The sequence below is a fragment of the Pristis pectinata genome, chromosome 2 (assembly GCF_009764475.1).
Source record: "Pristis pectinata isolate sPriPec2 chromosome 2, sPriPec2.1.pri, whole genome shotgun sequence".
NCBI lineage: Eukaryota > Metazoa > Chordata > Chondrichthyes > Rhinopristiformes > Pristidae > Pristis > Pristis pectinata.
This window is the reverse complement of record NC_067406.1, coordinates 19348447-19362828: the sequence shown is the minus strand read 5'-3', so window position 1 is coordinate 19362828 and position 14382 is coordinate 19348447. Positions and strand designations below refer to the sequence as shown.

The following is a 14382-nucleotide window of genomic DNA, read 5'->3' as shown; positions in this document are numbered from 1 at the left end:
ACTTTCAATGGAACAGGAACAAAATCTTGTAGAACCTTGGCCCTGTAAATCAAACTGACTAATATACAAATATATAATAATGTCATTAGATTAGAGTAGATATTTCTGATGCGGACCCACCGTCTGAATGGAGGGAAATCAAAAACCCTTCTCCTTCCCAGCAGCTTGTGGATCCTGTGATCGAAGTTTTTAACAGCTGCAATAAACTGTTACCTGGTTTCCATGTAGTGCAATAAATCATCCGGTGTCAAACATTTCTCATTTCGATATAGGTTGTAATCCAGAAAATAAAATTTTATTTGATACATCCTGAACTTCTCCAGCTTGCTTTGGACCCGAAAGGAATCTTTCACCTCAATTTTGTGTAAAACCTGAAATTTGTAAGAAAAAATTCAATACTATATTAAAAACATGACCAGCAAAACCCAGAAACACAAACTAAAAGTTCTACATAACACAGCTTCAAAATTCAATTGCAAAGAGAAAAATATTGATTTATCCTTGAATATAGCTCAACTAAATTGAGTATAGGTTGTACTGTAAAGAAAATATTTGTTCTTCCCACAAATTTAGCCAACTGATAGAAGTATTATTATTGACTAGGAGCTGGCAATTGATGGGTTACAGAAGAGTGTTGTTTTAACATGTTTAAGCTTAATGTGGGTTTATAGAAGGATTCTACAAATACATTGAACTTTCTTTGTAGTATTAGATTATTGTGACATAATTATTCATATAGCAATTATTCATAAAAGCTTTTACATTATCTTTGATGCGGAATCACATGGACATTTTTATGAATTTACTGTGCATTTTTGCACAGAGGTGTACCAAATTTATATTTGATTATATTTAACCTAGAAATAAATGTGCACGTATCTCCTTCATAACACTGTTTTTAATTTGATAAACCTCCCGTCAACCACCTTGGGACATTTTCACATTACTAAAAGCATGATTTAAATAACAATTTATTGTTGAAGAATATTATGGATTTCTTCTTTTGCTATTTGCCCAAGGCAGATTTTCGCACTTGACCAAAATCACAATGCCTTAAGATCTACACCAATTGACAAGAGGATTGGATAGAATAATGCAGCTGAGTAGTGTTATGTAACAAATACAGGAACCTTCCATATTAAAAGTTCTTTAGACAAAGAGAAAAAAAAAATGCCATAGGACATGCACCAGTTCCTTCCTCGCCAGCACTTCTGACAGCAATCAAACACAAATTTATGTTATTTCTTTCTGCTGCTCTCTCAAAACTGCTGCAATATCTGGGAATTCAGTGCCCAGTTAACCTCACAACCATTCAGCCCAAAGGATCCAACCAAACTCACAGGCAGTTTCAACTGGGTATATAACATGTCCAGAAAACAAATCTTGCAGCGGTAATGTTTTCCCCTCTTTATAAGAAGAATTATGCCTACCTCTGCCAAGCACACCCTCGTGAGCTGTTTCTTCAGTTTCTTAACCTTCTTCATTGCTTTCTTGATGTTCAGCACAGGAATTGTCATCATTGGAGTTTTAATGTTAGCACTTGCCACCATTAGAATCTCACGCAACCTTATGGAAAGAGAAATCTGTACAGCTTACATCACACCAACCATGCATAACAGTGTTAATCCTTGCTTTATTTTGTGCATTGGTACCAGTCCATTTACAAGAAAGAGAAAACAATCACATCAAAGGCCAAACCACTTCTGGTTTGTTATAATACCCTTAATTCGTCACAGAATAATTCTGGCAAAAAATAGGAGTTACAAAATATGAGGAAAGGTTGCACTTCTCTTAGAGGCACTGATGGTTATTCTTCTTGAACTTGTGAAATCTCAGGCACAAAACACATATAATGCTCTGAATAGGTCATGGGCAACATTTCCAAGGAAATCATGAGGCTGCCCCAAACCAATTGGTCTCCAGCCATGAGAATGAGGTTCAAAATAATGCCCAATAAATTAGTGCTTTGCTAAGTAAGATTTTGCATATGTACCATTTTTGAGCGGTTTCCAAAAGTTGCGATTTCAAATATTGGTTATTGGTACTTGGCTATCTGATTAAGTGGATGTCAATGAACCATTGCCAGGAATAGCAGCAGGATGGGTTAAATTATTCATAACATGACACAATCCTTGCTCCTCAAGTGTTAATTGAACAATCCTTGGTCATCTAGATTGTAAAAGGACACACAGATGTACCACCAAACATAACTACCCATCTAACTGTCCTCTCTTTTATATATTTATGGCATTTTTGGTTTTTTTTTTGCTATTTAATCAATTCATTTACTACATTTAAGTTGTTATTTAAAGGCAACTTTAAAATTAATACATGTAGATCGTTAACAATTTTCTTTCTTTCCTTCTGACCCTTTCTTTCCTTTAACCACAAACAACAACAACACCACAACACAAAGAATCAGCCCCCCTCCCTTTTTGGGACCCTGCTTACCTGGGAATCCCTAGAGTGACATTCATTTCTCCTCTGCCGGCGAAATGGAAAGTGTTCAGTGTCATCTGTGTTGAAGGCTCTCCAATACTCTGTGCGGCTAGGAGCCCAACAGCCTCCCCTGGTTCACACAGTGATCGCTGCCACTTCAGACTCAGGAGGTGCTTTAAACTGAAAGGAGGAGGAGGTTCAATCAATTTTTCACCTGACTAAACCCAGACAAATGTTCCGCATCCTACACTTGAACCTATTGGATCAGCAAGAAGCAGCAGCCAATCCAGGAAATCAGGCAGCACAAGGGCACAACTAATCAGACTGCATGGTCTTTCCTATGGAAGGGAATACAACTTTATCTTGTACATGCAACCGATTGGACATGGTGCAACATGTCCAATCACCTCCACCATGCAACAGCTAGTACAGCTGCTATCTCACAGCTCCAGCGATTCAGTTTCAATCCCGACCTTGGATGCTGTGTGTGGAGTTTGCGCATGCTTCTCCCTGTGCCCCCACCATCCCATCCCAACGGTGAGTGGCAAATTCTAAGGAGAGTCGATGGGAGTGTGGGAAGAACAGGTTACTGGTAAAAATTATTGGGGATTGGCATTGCTTTGTTAGCTAGCATAGATTCAATGGACCAAATGGCCTCCTTCTATGCTGTAAGGAAAGATGGAAAACAATGAACAGAGCTCAAGGAAGGCAAGAATTAGTTTTTAAAAAGATGCTCCTTAGCACCAATTGTTCAGCAATATTATCATAACACAGGTTAATTTCCAAAAGCATTTAGTCTTTACTGCACTGGCAGTTACAGTGGGCTCACAACAAGTGAAACTCAACTGCACTTACTAACTATTAATGAAACCAAACTGTGATATTTGTGACACTGGACTGTACTAACAGTGATACTAAATCGTGCTAATAATTACCACTTTCTCTTTGACACCAGGCTGTGCAAGCAGCAACTAAGTCATCAGTAAAATGGGCTTACATAAAATCAAATTGCATTAGTTCTGATAAAGGGTCTTCAACCTGAAACATTAACTGGTTTCTCTTTTCACAGATGCTGCTTGACTGGCTAAGTACTTTCAGCATTTTTGGTTTTGTTTCAGATCCAAGCATCTGCAGTTTTATTTATTTTCCTGTGCTAGCATTAAACCTAAGCTATGATCAAACTGACTGCTATACAGAGTGGCCAAGACCAATATACTGTGCTAACAATGATAAGAGGAGTCTCATTAATCATACTGATCAGATACAAGGAAAACAGTGTCATTGACAACTATTAAACTATCAGGCTGTGTTAGAGGTTGAGAAGACCTAGAACACGCAAGAAAATAGGAGCAGGACTAGGCCACCAGCCCCTCAAGTCTGCCCGACCATTCAGTACAATCATGACTGATCTATGAAGGCCTCAATTCCTCATCTGTGCCAGTTCCCCATAACCCTCGATCTTTCAAATATTTATCTATCTCCACCTTAAATATAATCGAGTGATCTGGACACCACCACCCTGAGGGGCAGAGAATTGATAATGGTTTATTTTTGTCACTTGTACTGAGGCACAGTGGAAAACTTGTCTTGTATACCATTCATACAGATCAATTCATTACAACAATGCATTGAGGTAGTACAAGGTAAAACAAATAACAGATTGCAAAATAAAGTGTTACAGTTACCGAGAAAGAGCAGTGCAGGTAGACAATAAGGTGCAAGGTCATAATGAGGTAGATTACGAGGTCAAGAGTCCATTTTATCATACTTGGGAACCATTCAATAGTCTTACAACAGCAGGATAGAAGCTGTCCTTGAGCCTGATGGTAAGTGGGCTTTTGTATCTTCTGCCTGATGGGAGAGGGGAGAAGAGAGAATGTCCAAGGTGGGTGGGGTCTTTGATTATGTTGGCTGCTTTACTGAAGCAGTGAGAAAAGTGTAGACAGAGTCCATGGAGGGGAGGCTGGTTTCCGTGATGTGCTGAGCTGTGTCCACAGCTCTCTGTAGTTTCTTGCTGCAGAGGAATTGCATGTGAATTCCAGAGATTCACTAGTCTCCGAGAGAAGAAATTTCTACAAACCTCAGTTTTAAATGATCAGCCTCTTATTCCCTTACTTTGTAGCTATGTCCCCTTGCTTGAAATACTCCCATTAATGAAAACATCTCAACATGTACCCTGACAAGCCCCCTTAGAAGTTTATATGTCTGAATAAGGTCACCCTTCATTCTTTTAAAGGATACAGACCCAAACTGTCTCTTGATAAGACCAGATCTTAAAGTAAACACAAGAACCTTGTATCTGCAAGGGTTCAAAGAGTCTTGCAAGGATATGTAGATTTAAAAGGGGACCACAACAATAATAAAAAAAAATAAAAATAAAACCATATATTTTGCACAGTTAGCTGTGAAAGCTATTGCATAAGAGTAACTTTGTAACATAACAATTACGTTTTGAAGGTTGTAGCATTCACCAACAGTGTAAATGTGGTTTTACTTATGCAAAGATGACAAACTAACGGACTTCTCACCCACTCATCACTGCCTCTCTCAATTGCACATCTGTGAGGCAGATTTACTACTAGATGTTCTATGTTTGACACAAGATAAGCTGAATACTGAGCCACAGCCAACATCGAATGACTTAAAACCATTTATTAACTAAATTAATACCCTTTGTATTTCTTTTCTCATTTGCTTCAGATTTGCATTCACCTTTTTACCTCCTATTTCTAAAACCCATTTCCGTCAATCCCCTCCAGCACTAGGCGCTCTTGTCACTGCTTTTCTTGTGTATTTGCAAGAAAAGCTTAAAAAACTAGATCAGATAAGACTCATGAAAGTACCATTCTGGTGACAGCTCTGGCTTGGCGTGCTTGCCAGAATCATTACACTCCTGTTCAGTTAAATATTTATCCACAATATCATTAAAGTCTTCCGAAACGGAGCCAAAATAAATATCTGGTCGATAAACAGAAATGCAGGGGTCAGGACAGCGAGTGGTCTTCTTCAAATATTTATTTTTGCTCTTTGCATCCAGTGATTCCCATAGCTCCTGTAACTGTGCACAATAGGGAAAAAAAAGAACAATGTTAGTGTGCCCTCGTTGCTGTAATGAGGTTAAAATATTCCTGAGTTCAATGTGCCAGTTATTAGTGGCACAACTGGGCAATAAGTAATGCTGGTGCCTCATAGCTCCAGGGGCCAGGTTTGAGCCTGACTGCTAACGTGGAATTTGCATGGTTTCCTCCAGGCGCTCAAGTTTCCTTCCACACTTCAAATAACAAAAGCAGAAATGGCGGAACAACTCAGCCAATTAACCAGCATCAGGTAGAAAGAGAAACCTGTTAACATTTCAAGTCAGGGACTTTTCCTCAGAATCTCAGGTTGAGTTGTTCCACCACCTCTGGTTTTATTTCAGATTCGTGTCTGCAGTTTATTTGTTTTCCATACCTCAAGTAAGTACTGACAGGTTAAATGGCCACTGTAAGTTACTGCTTCGTGTAGGTTAATGGAAAAAAAATCAAAGGGGAGTTATTGGACAGGTTAGAGAGAATAAGTTGCAGTTTTTATTTTCTTCACTGTCTTCTATAATTTGTGTACAATTTATGTTTCACTTCTGTGTGTTGTCTGAATCTATGTGCCTGCAATACTGCTGCAAGTTTTTCATTGTACCTGTACCTCACCGTGCTTATGCATGTGACAATAAACTTGACTTACAGGGCAGGTTTTTCCACGTGGTGGGTGATGAATATCTGGAACAAGGTGCCAGAAGAGGTAGTGGAGGCAGATACTATAACAACATTTAAAAAGGCATTTGAATAGGAAGGGAGTAAAGGCATACAGGCTTAATGCAGGCAAATGGGATTAGTATAGATAGGCATCACAATCAGCATGGATGAGGTAGGCCATAAGGGATCTAAAGCAGGGGCAGCACAGCGATGCAACAGTCAGCACTGTTGCCTCGCAGTTCCAGTGACTTGGGTTCAATCCTTATTGCGGTGCTATCTGTGTGGAGTTTACACGCTCTCCTTTTAACTGCATGGGTTTCTCCAAGATGCTCTGGTTTTCTCCCACGTCCCAAAAACGCCAGAATAAATTAACACCAGTGTACACAATGGCAGGAGAACTGAGAGAATACATTATACAGAAATAAAAAGGGGAAATATAACTGATTGGAATCCACTGAGAGCCAACATATATTCAATAGGCTGAATGTTCTCCTTCTGTGTCATAGTAAGTAATTCAATAGGGGTTGAGATGATGGGGGAGCAGAAAAACTAATCAATTGCAGACTGTAGCTGGGGTTGACTTGACAGACAAAAAGGCCTCCTGTTTCTTTCGTAAAATGAACTCCTTATTGTTATCACATACTCACTCGCTGAGTTACAGGTTCTCTAGTATTTATCATCTCCCCTTCTGGATTCGCCTCCTTGATTCTATCCAACTTTTTTTGTGAAAACAGCAGGAATGCACCGAGACGAGGGTAGGGAGCTGGATGCCTTGCCTTCCATTTCTTTATTGCTTTATGGCACTTGGCTGCAGCCTCACAATCCATTTTACTTAATACCTCTTCCAAGTGCTTTGACTTTTTGATGACCTAACAAATAAAACAGATGGAGTTAATAATTTCCAATCCTATTTCTTCCTTATCATCCCAGTTTTCTCCATTCTTAGGTGAAATCTCTTCAGATCTGTCAGATAACCAGCAGATTCAAGTATCTCTCACCATGTGCACAGACTATGGGAATCTAGGTTAAGTCTAAGCAGATCAGATACATCAGCTAAGCACAAGCCTTTCTCCCCACTTACTAACAAGCCAATGTAATTGAAAATGTCAAAACTGAGTTTGATAAATTTATGTTAAGCAAGAATATCAAGAGGTTAACAAAGCAACGTTAATATACGGAGCCAGGTACAGCTCAATTACAATCTATCTGAATGGTAGAACAGATGGATAGAAAAGGTTTAGAGAGATATGGGCCAAACACAGGCAAATGAGACTAGTTTAGATGGGCACATTGGTCAGCATGGACGAGTTGGGCAGAAGGGCCTGTTTCCGTGCTGTATTACTTGATGACTCTATAACAGGTTTAAGTGACCCACACCTACTGCTGTACACTTAGTCCACTTCAAGTAGGATACACGGAAGTCACTGCAGAAATGCCACTTATTGACGCCAGCTCCCTCCATGTAGATCAACAATGTGTGGGACCACACTGGGCAATACCAAGACAGGCCACAATAGGCCAGCGGGTTCTTTTGTTATCTGTTATCATGACTCAGTAACTCATGGAACAGTGCCTTTACTCACCATAGCCTGGGGAAATTTCTCCTTTAAATTTTAAATCAGCCTTTGAGTCTTATAGCAATTATATTGGGCTTTGGTCATTCTGCACCAGGAATACTGTGTGCAGTTTTGTTCATCTTATCCAAAAAGAGAATGTACTTGCCATAGAGGGAGCAGCAAAGATTCCCTTGATTAGTTCTGGATTTGCCATATGAAGAGAGAGTGACTAAACTAGATCTCTATACTCTAATTAAGAGCAGTTTCAGTTGAAACTTATAAGGTTCAGCAGGATAGATGCAGAAAGGATTTTTCCCCAGCTAGGTCACAATCTCAGAATAAGGGGGTAAACTACTTAGACTGAGATTGTCCATGCAGTTCGTGGTGAATTAGACGCCTGTGGAAGCTCTGTCATCAGGTTCATTCAAATAGAGATCGATATATTTCTGCATATTAAGGGAATCAAGGGATAGAGGATAAAGCAGGAAAATTAAGAGGTAGAAGATCAGACATGAACTGTGGAGCAGGCTTGAAGGGTTAGATAAGACCATGAGATACAGGAGCAGAATTAGGCCATTCAGCCCATTGAGTCTGCTCCACCATTCACTCATGGCTGATTTTCTTCTCTCAACCCCATTCTCCCGCCTTTGCCCTGTAACCCTTAACCCCCTTACCAATCAAGAACCTATCAACCTCTGCCTTAAAATGCACACAATGACTTGGCCTCCACAGCCCTGCGTGGCAATGAATTCCACAGATTCACCACCCTCTGGCTGAAGAAATTCCTCCTCATCTCAGTTCTAAAGGGACATCCTTTTATTCGGAGGCTGTGTCCTCAGATCCTAGATGACTTACTCCCACTCCCATCAGTATCTTCTTCTGCTCTTTTGCAGTATAATGACAAACTAAAGTAGCAAATACACACTTACACCAATTCCATTGCCTACAATTTAAGAGAGCAATATAGAACAAGCATGGTTGGGCTTCATTTCTTCTCCAATGCTAGAAAATTTTTCTCCGTCTTTCCTGAATAATTCCATTGCAATACATCCAATAGGTCAAACAAGTCAAAAGACAACTCACCTCATAGTTATCAGTAATAAAGGGGAACTGTTCTGGCTGCAGGAACTGAGTCTTTGGAATATCCAAACCATCCTCACCATACAGGAACTGTACAATACTACCATCACTGTCTCGTACTGTCAGGTCATATTGTACAACCAGCCCTTCCAAATGTTTTATAATGCATCTATAAGGTAAAATTAAAATAGTCAATACCATAATTTCCTCCATTAATTACTACTTTCATTTTTTAATTTTTTGTTAGCCATGAACAAACCTAGAATAAATTTCCATCCCAAGGAGTTTCCTGGCTCCCTGACCAATATTTACCTCTCAACCAATGTCGCTAAAACAAATTATGTAATTATTATAACAATTCTGTTTATGGGATCTTGGTGCATGCAAACTGGCTGCCAGTTTGCATGCACTAAGTCAGGCAGTTCAAATTACATCCATAACGTAAAATGCAAATAGTCAATAATTTCTTTGTTTAATTATTTTCATTTCTTTCTTTTCTTTGTTAGCCATGGTTCAGTTGTAAACACCTGGAGTGAGGTGGTTCAAATGACACCCCAGACCATGATTTAGGCTTAGACTCCAGTGTCACAGGGCAGAGGTGCTGGTAAGAGGTTAAAATGAGGCTGCATCTTCGCTTTCAAGTAGATGTAAAGAGTACACACCACAGAGATACAGGTGGGATTAAGAAAAGTGTACAAATTCTTTGCATTTCACTTCAAAAATTTGGTTGTATTGATTTCATGGAACTGAATTTCAGAGACCAAGTACAAAGCATCATTGTGACTAACTGCATACCACTGATCCAGAACAGATTTCCATCCCAAAGATTTACCTGGCACCCTGCCCAATTTTTACCTCTCAACCAATGGGACTAAAACAATTATTACAATGCTATTTATGGGATCTTATTGCATGCAAACTGGCTACCAAAGTTCCTCCATTACAATAGTCACTGGACCTTGAAAGTACTGCAAAATGCTTTGGATGGGAAATGACAGTGTATGAATGCAAATCTTCCTATCCTACCTCTTCTAATAGCCATTAGGGAGGGTACAGCACTTCGCCCATATCCTCTATGTGATATTCAGCCTAAATGAGCTTCAAAGCTCTGAACATTCACAAAGAATGTCAGAGCCAAACCCAAGTAAATCCTACATTTGATCTCCACACACACGTAGGCTTCCAGAATAAATGTATGGTGAGGTAATGACAAATGTTCCCTTTTCCCCTCTCTGGGATTAGCTGATATACAAGACATCTTTATTAGTCACATGTACATCAAAACAGACAGTGAAATACATCTTTTGTGTAGAATGTCCTGGGGGCAACCAGCAAGTGTCGCCACACCTCCGGTGCCAACATAGCATGCCTAGCAGGAACCACAAATTGGGTGAGGTGCTGAAACTAGGCAACAGGACCGATAGCTTATTTCCTTTTCAAATCTGAGACAAGGAAAGCTCTGACAGCTCAAATACCAGAGTACAGAAAGAAACACGAGTGGGAACCTCATTGTTATAATATATTCAATGGTTTGAGTAAGGAAAACACAGAAAAGCATTTTGCTAGGACACTGTACACACATTCAACTAACTGCAAAATAAACTTAAAACAGATTTAACCAAGATTTCAAAAAAATGGAGAATTTAGGTTCCCAAACAGGAGGAAGATTGAGGCCATCACCTATGGCTCTTTCCACTGGCTCTAGATCCTGGGAACAGATTCCATTTCCCTTCTTGGCCATCGTCTCAGGTTCAAGCTGACTGTAATTTTGTGTCAACCATCCAGATGAACTTCCCATACATCCTTCCCATGAATTCCATCACCCGTCTCTGCCTCTGTACCAACCTGTGTGTTGCACAAACCCTCATGGCTAAACCCAAACTCGACATGTCAACGTTGTCTTTGTTAGTCTCCCATCTCTGCAAACTTCAGCTTACCCAAAAAAAAATCTGTTGACTATATCCCAACTTAAATTCCATTCATCATCAGATCTTTATTCCCCAGCCCACATGGGCTCCTTCTTCAAATCCCCGTACCATGTACCAATTCTATTTTGATCTCAAAATCATTCCCATCTCCGTAAACTCTTCCAATATCTCAGTCCCCAAACTCTCCAGGAACTCAGCTCTCCAGTCTCCTGTGGATCCCCCACTTCCTTCAACCGTCACCTTGTAGTTGGGCTAGTCCGTGGGCTTGGAAGTTGCTTCTTTATACCACTCACCATTTTGGCCAAAGCCTACCTTAAAGGCTACTTCTTTGGTCACATTTTCTATCCCTTCTCCAAATGACCCTCCACAGCTCAGCGCTGCTTTGGAACACTCCTACGGCGGGTTTTACCAGTTCTGATATATTCAAGACAGTGATCAACAGATTTTTAGATACTAAGAGAATAAAGAAGTAAGAGGTCAGTGCTGGAAGCTGTGCTGACATATATGATCAGCCCACAACTTATTGAATGACAGAGCATTCAATGATGAACTGTATATCCTTCTAATAATTTTATTTAAGGTCCTAAAGAATCATACAACGTGGAAGCTGGCCCTTCAACCATTTTGTTTGTGCTGACCATCAAGTACATTCCTATACTAATCCCACTCTCCTGTTTCAACCATAGCCTTCTGTGCCATGGCATTTCAAGTACTCATTTAAATACCGTTGTAAGAGTTTCTGCCTCCACCACTCCGAGACAGTGTTCCAGATTACTCCCACCCTCCAAGTGAAAAAAATTCTTCCTCAATCCCTTTTAAAATCTTTTACTCATTACCTTAATCCTCTGCCTCCTGGTCATAAGACACCTCCACTTCGGGGAAAAGTTTCTAACTGTCCCATGCTTCCCATAATTTTGTATATGTCAATAAGGACCCCACTCAGCCTTCTCTGCAACAAGGGAAACAATCCAGCCACCAAGTTTCACCTGATTACAGAGACACTCCATCCCAGACAATATTCTAGTGAATCTTCTCTGCATCCTCTCCAGTACAATCATGTGCTTCCTACAGTGTGGTAACCAGAACTGCACAAACTGATGTTTTACAGTTGTACTATAAGCTCCCTGCTCTTATATTTTATGTCCAGGCTAATGAAGGCAAGCATCCTGTATGCCTCTTAACCACCTTATGTATCTGTGCTGCTGCTTTCAGAAGTCCTTGGACATGCACACCAAGGACCAGTCCAGATGAAGGGTCTCGACCCGAAACGTCAACTGCCCATTTCACTCTACAGATGCTGCCTGACCTGCTGATTTTCTCCAGAATTTTGTTTGTTGCTTCAGATTCCATCATCTGCAGTCTCGTGTTACCAAGGTCATTCTGTTCTTCAATTCTTCATAGAGTACAATTCATTGTGTATATACAAGCCTTATTAGTCCTCCTAAAATGCTTCACCTTACATTTTGCAAGATTAACTTGAACTTATTGCTCAACCCCCTTACCAACTCATCAGTATCATTCTAAAGCCAAAACCATCATCCTCACCATCAACATCACCAATTTTCCTGTTATCTGTGAACTTACTTATCATATCTCCTATACTTACACCCAAATTGTTAATGTATACATAACTGTGGTCACAGGTATCCAATCACAAAAGCAGCCCTCAACTATCATCTTCTGCCTTTGGTTACCAACCTAATCTTGGATCCAATTTGCTCAAAACTGCCCTGAACCCCATGGGCTTTAACTTCTGGGACAGTCTGCCATGTGGGACCTTGTCAAAGGTCTTAAAGTCCATGTGAACAACATCAACTGCACTACCCTCACTGCCACACGGAGTTACCTCTTTGAAAAATGTAATCAAATTACTCAGACATTAACAAAACTGTGCTGACTATCCCTGCTCAATCCCTACCACTCCAAAAACAAATTAATCCTGACCCTCAGAATGTTTTCCATTATTTTTTCCTGCACTTGGAGTACTGCGGGCAGTTCTGGTCGGCAAATTATAGAAAAGATGTGATTAAGCTAGGGAGGGTGTAGAAAAGATTCACGGGAACATTACCTGAACTGGAGGGCTTGAATTATAAGTTTGGGACCATTTTCCCTGGAGCGAAGGAGGCTGAGGGGTGACCTTATAAATGCTTATAAAATTATGAGGGGCACAGATAGGGTAGAAGGTCACAATACTTTTCCCAGGGTAGGAAAGTCTAAAACTAAAGGCCATAGATTTAAGGTGAGAGGGGAAAGATTTAAAGGGGAACTGAGGGACATGTTTTTCAAGCAGAGGCTGGTGGGTATATGGAATGAGCTGGCAGATGAAATGATTAAAATGAATTTTTTCTGAATTGGAAGTTTAAATAGATCCTTACCTTTGAAGGTACCCAGATCGACTAGTTTTCACGGCTGTATCTACCAGACCTTCCCTGCCAGCCATACAGTGAAAGAAAAACTCCTGGAGAATGAAAGAATAGCATTTAGAAATTAAGATTTTCGTGACTTCCAAAAACTTACACCAAGATATCACACTGAACTCAAAAAGGCAGAGATATTTTATCAGAAAATCAATCACAGAGATTCTGCCAACAACTCTTCTATGAGGAAAACCAAAAATGTTGGAAATATGTAGGAAGTCGAGGGAGCCTCATTCTGTGAAAGGTCATTGACCTGAAACAGAGGTTTCACTCTCCACTGACACTGCCTGAACTTCTGAACATTTCTAGCACTGTTGTCAGATCTTATTAAATGGTGAAACTGGCTTAAGCGACCAAATGGCCCACTTCTACTCCTAACTAGTGTTCATAATTTTTTATATTTCATATTTCCAGCAGCAGCAAATTTTGCTTTTGTAGGAATTTCTCAGAAATTCCTCGACTTTTAAACTTTGCAAATAAATTTTTCAGCAGTAATTCTTCCTTGAATATTATTTGCTCACCAATGAGAAAGCATTATCTGATCATTACGTGACTGCTCTTTGCAGAGAAAAAAACACTCCTGGAGGAACTCGGGGTTGAATGGCATCTGTGTGGGGGTGGGGGGGGGGGGTGGGGGTGGAGGGGTAAAGGGTAAAGGAATTGTCAAAGTTTTGGGTTGAGACCCTGCAACAGGACTGAGAGTGATGAGGGAAGATAGCTGGTATAAAATGGAGAGGTGGAAGGATATGACAGGGCTAGTAGGTGATAGGTAGACAAAGGAGGGGCAAGAGATGATGGGCAGGAGGGGCAAGAGATGATGGGCAGGAGGAGCTAGATGGGTGGGGGAGTGGGAGGGATGGAGTTGGGAGACAAAGAGGCAGGCAGGCGGGTGATAGGTGGATGCAGACAAGGGAAAAAAAGGTCAGACGAAACCGGGTGGGAGAGGGACAGTGAGTGGAAACAGGCTGGAGCATGATAAGCAGCTTGCTATGCTGAAACTGTTGATGCATTTCCTTTTTACAACAGTGGCAGTACAACAAAAATACTTCGTTGGCTGCAAAATATTTCAAGTGCGCAGAGATCACAAGTGTAAATCTCACAATACAATTGCAGAATAACTTGCTTTCCTTTGAAAGTGTGAAAGCAAACAAAATAAGTTCCAGACAAAATTAAATACTGGGAAGTGACCTGGATATTCCAGAGGATCACACTGTTCATAGCCCGTTTATGCTAC

The 14382-nt window shown here is 40.4% G+C and overlaps 1 protein-coding gene across 1 annotated transcript in view; it reads right to left on the bottom strand.

Moving 5' to 3' along the window:
- The window catches only part of polr1a (RNA polymerase I subunit A), a 119283-nt gene that overhangs the window by 41467 nt on the left and 63434 nt on the right, over nt 1–14382 (bottom strand). Inside the window, exons 22-28 of the mRNA XM_052009559.1 lie at nt 13107–13189; nt 8807–8972; nt 6815–7036; nt 5283–5497; nt 2452–2619; nt 1431–1566; nt 214–371 (exon numbers count right to left, since the gene is read on the bottom strand). Of these exons, the coding sequence (XP_051865519.1) occupies nt 214–371; nt 1431–1566; nt 2452–2619; nt 5283–5497; nt 6815–7036; nt 8807–8972; nt 13107–13189 (1148 nt within the window). The remainder of the gene's footprint in view (nt 1–213; nt 372–1430; nt 1567–2451; nt 2620–5282; nt 5498–6814; nt 7037–8806; nt 8973–13106; nt 13190–14382) is intronic.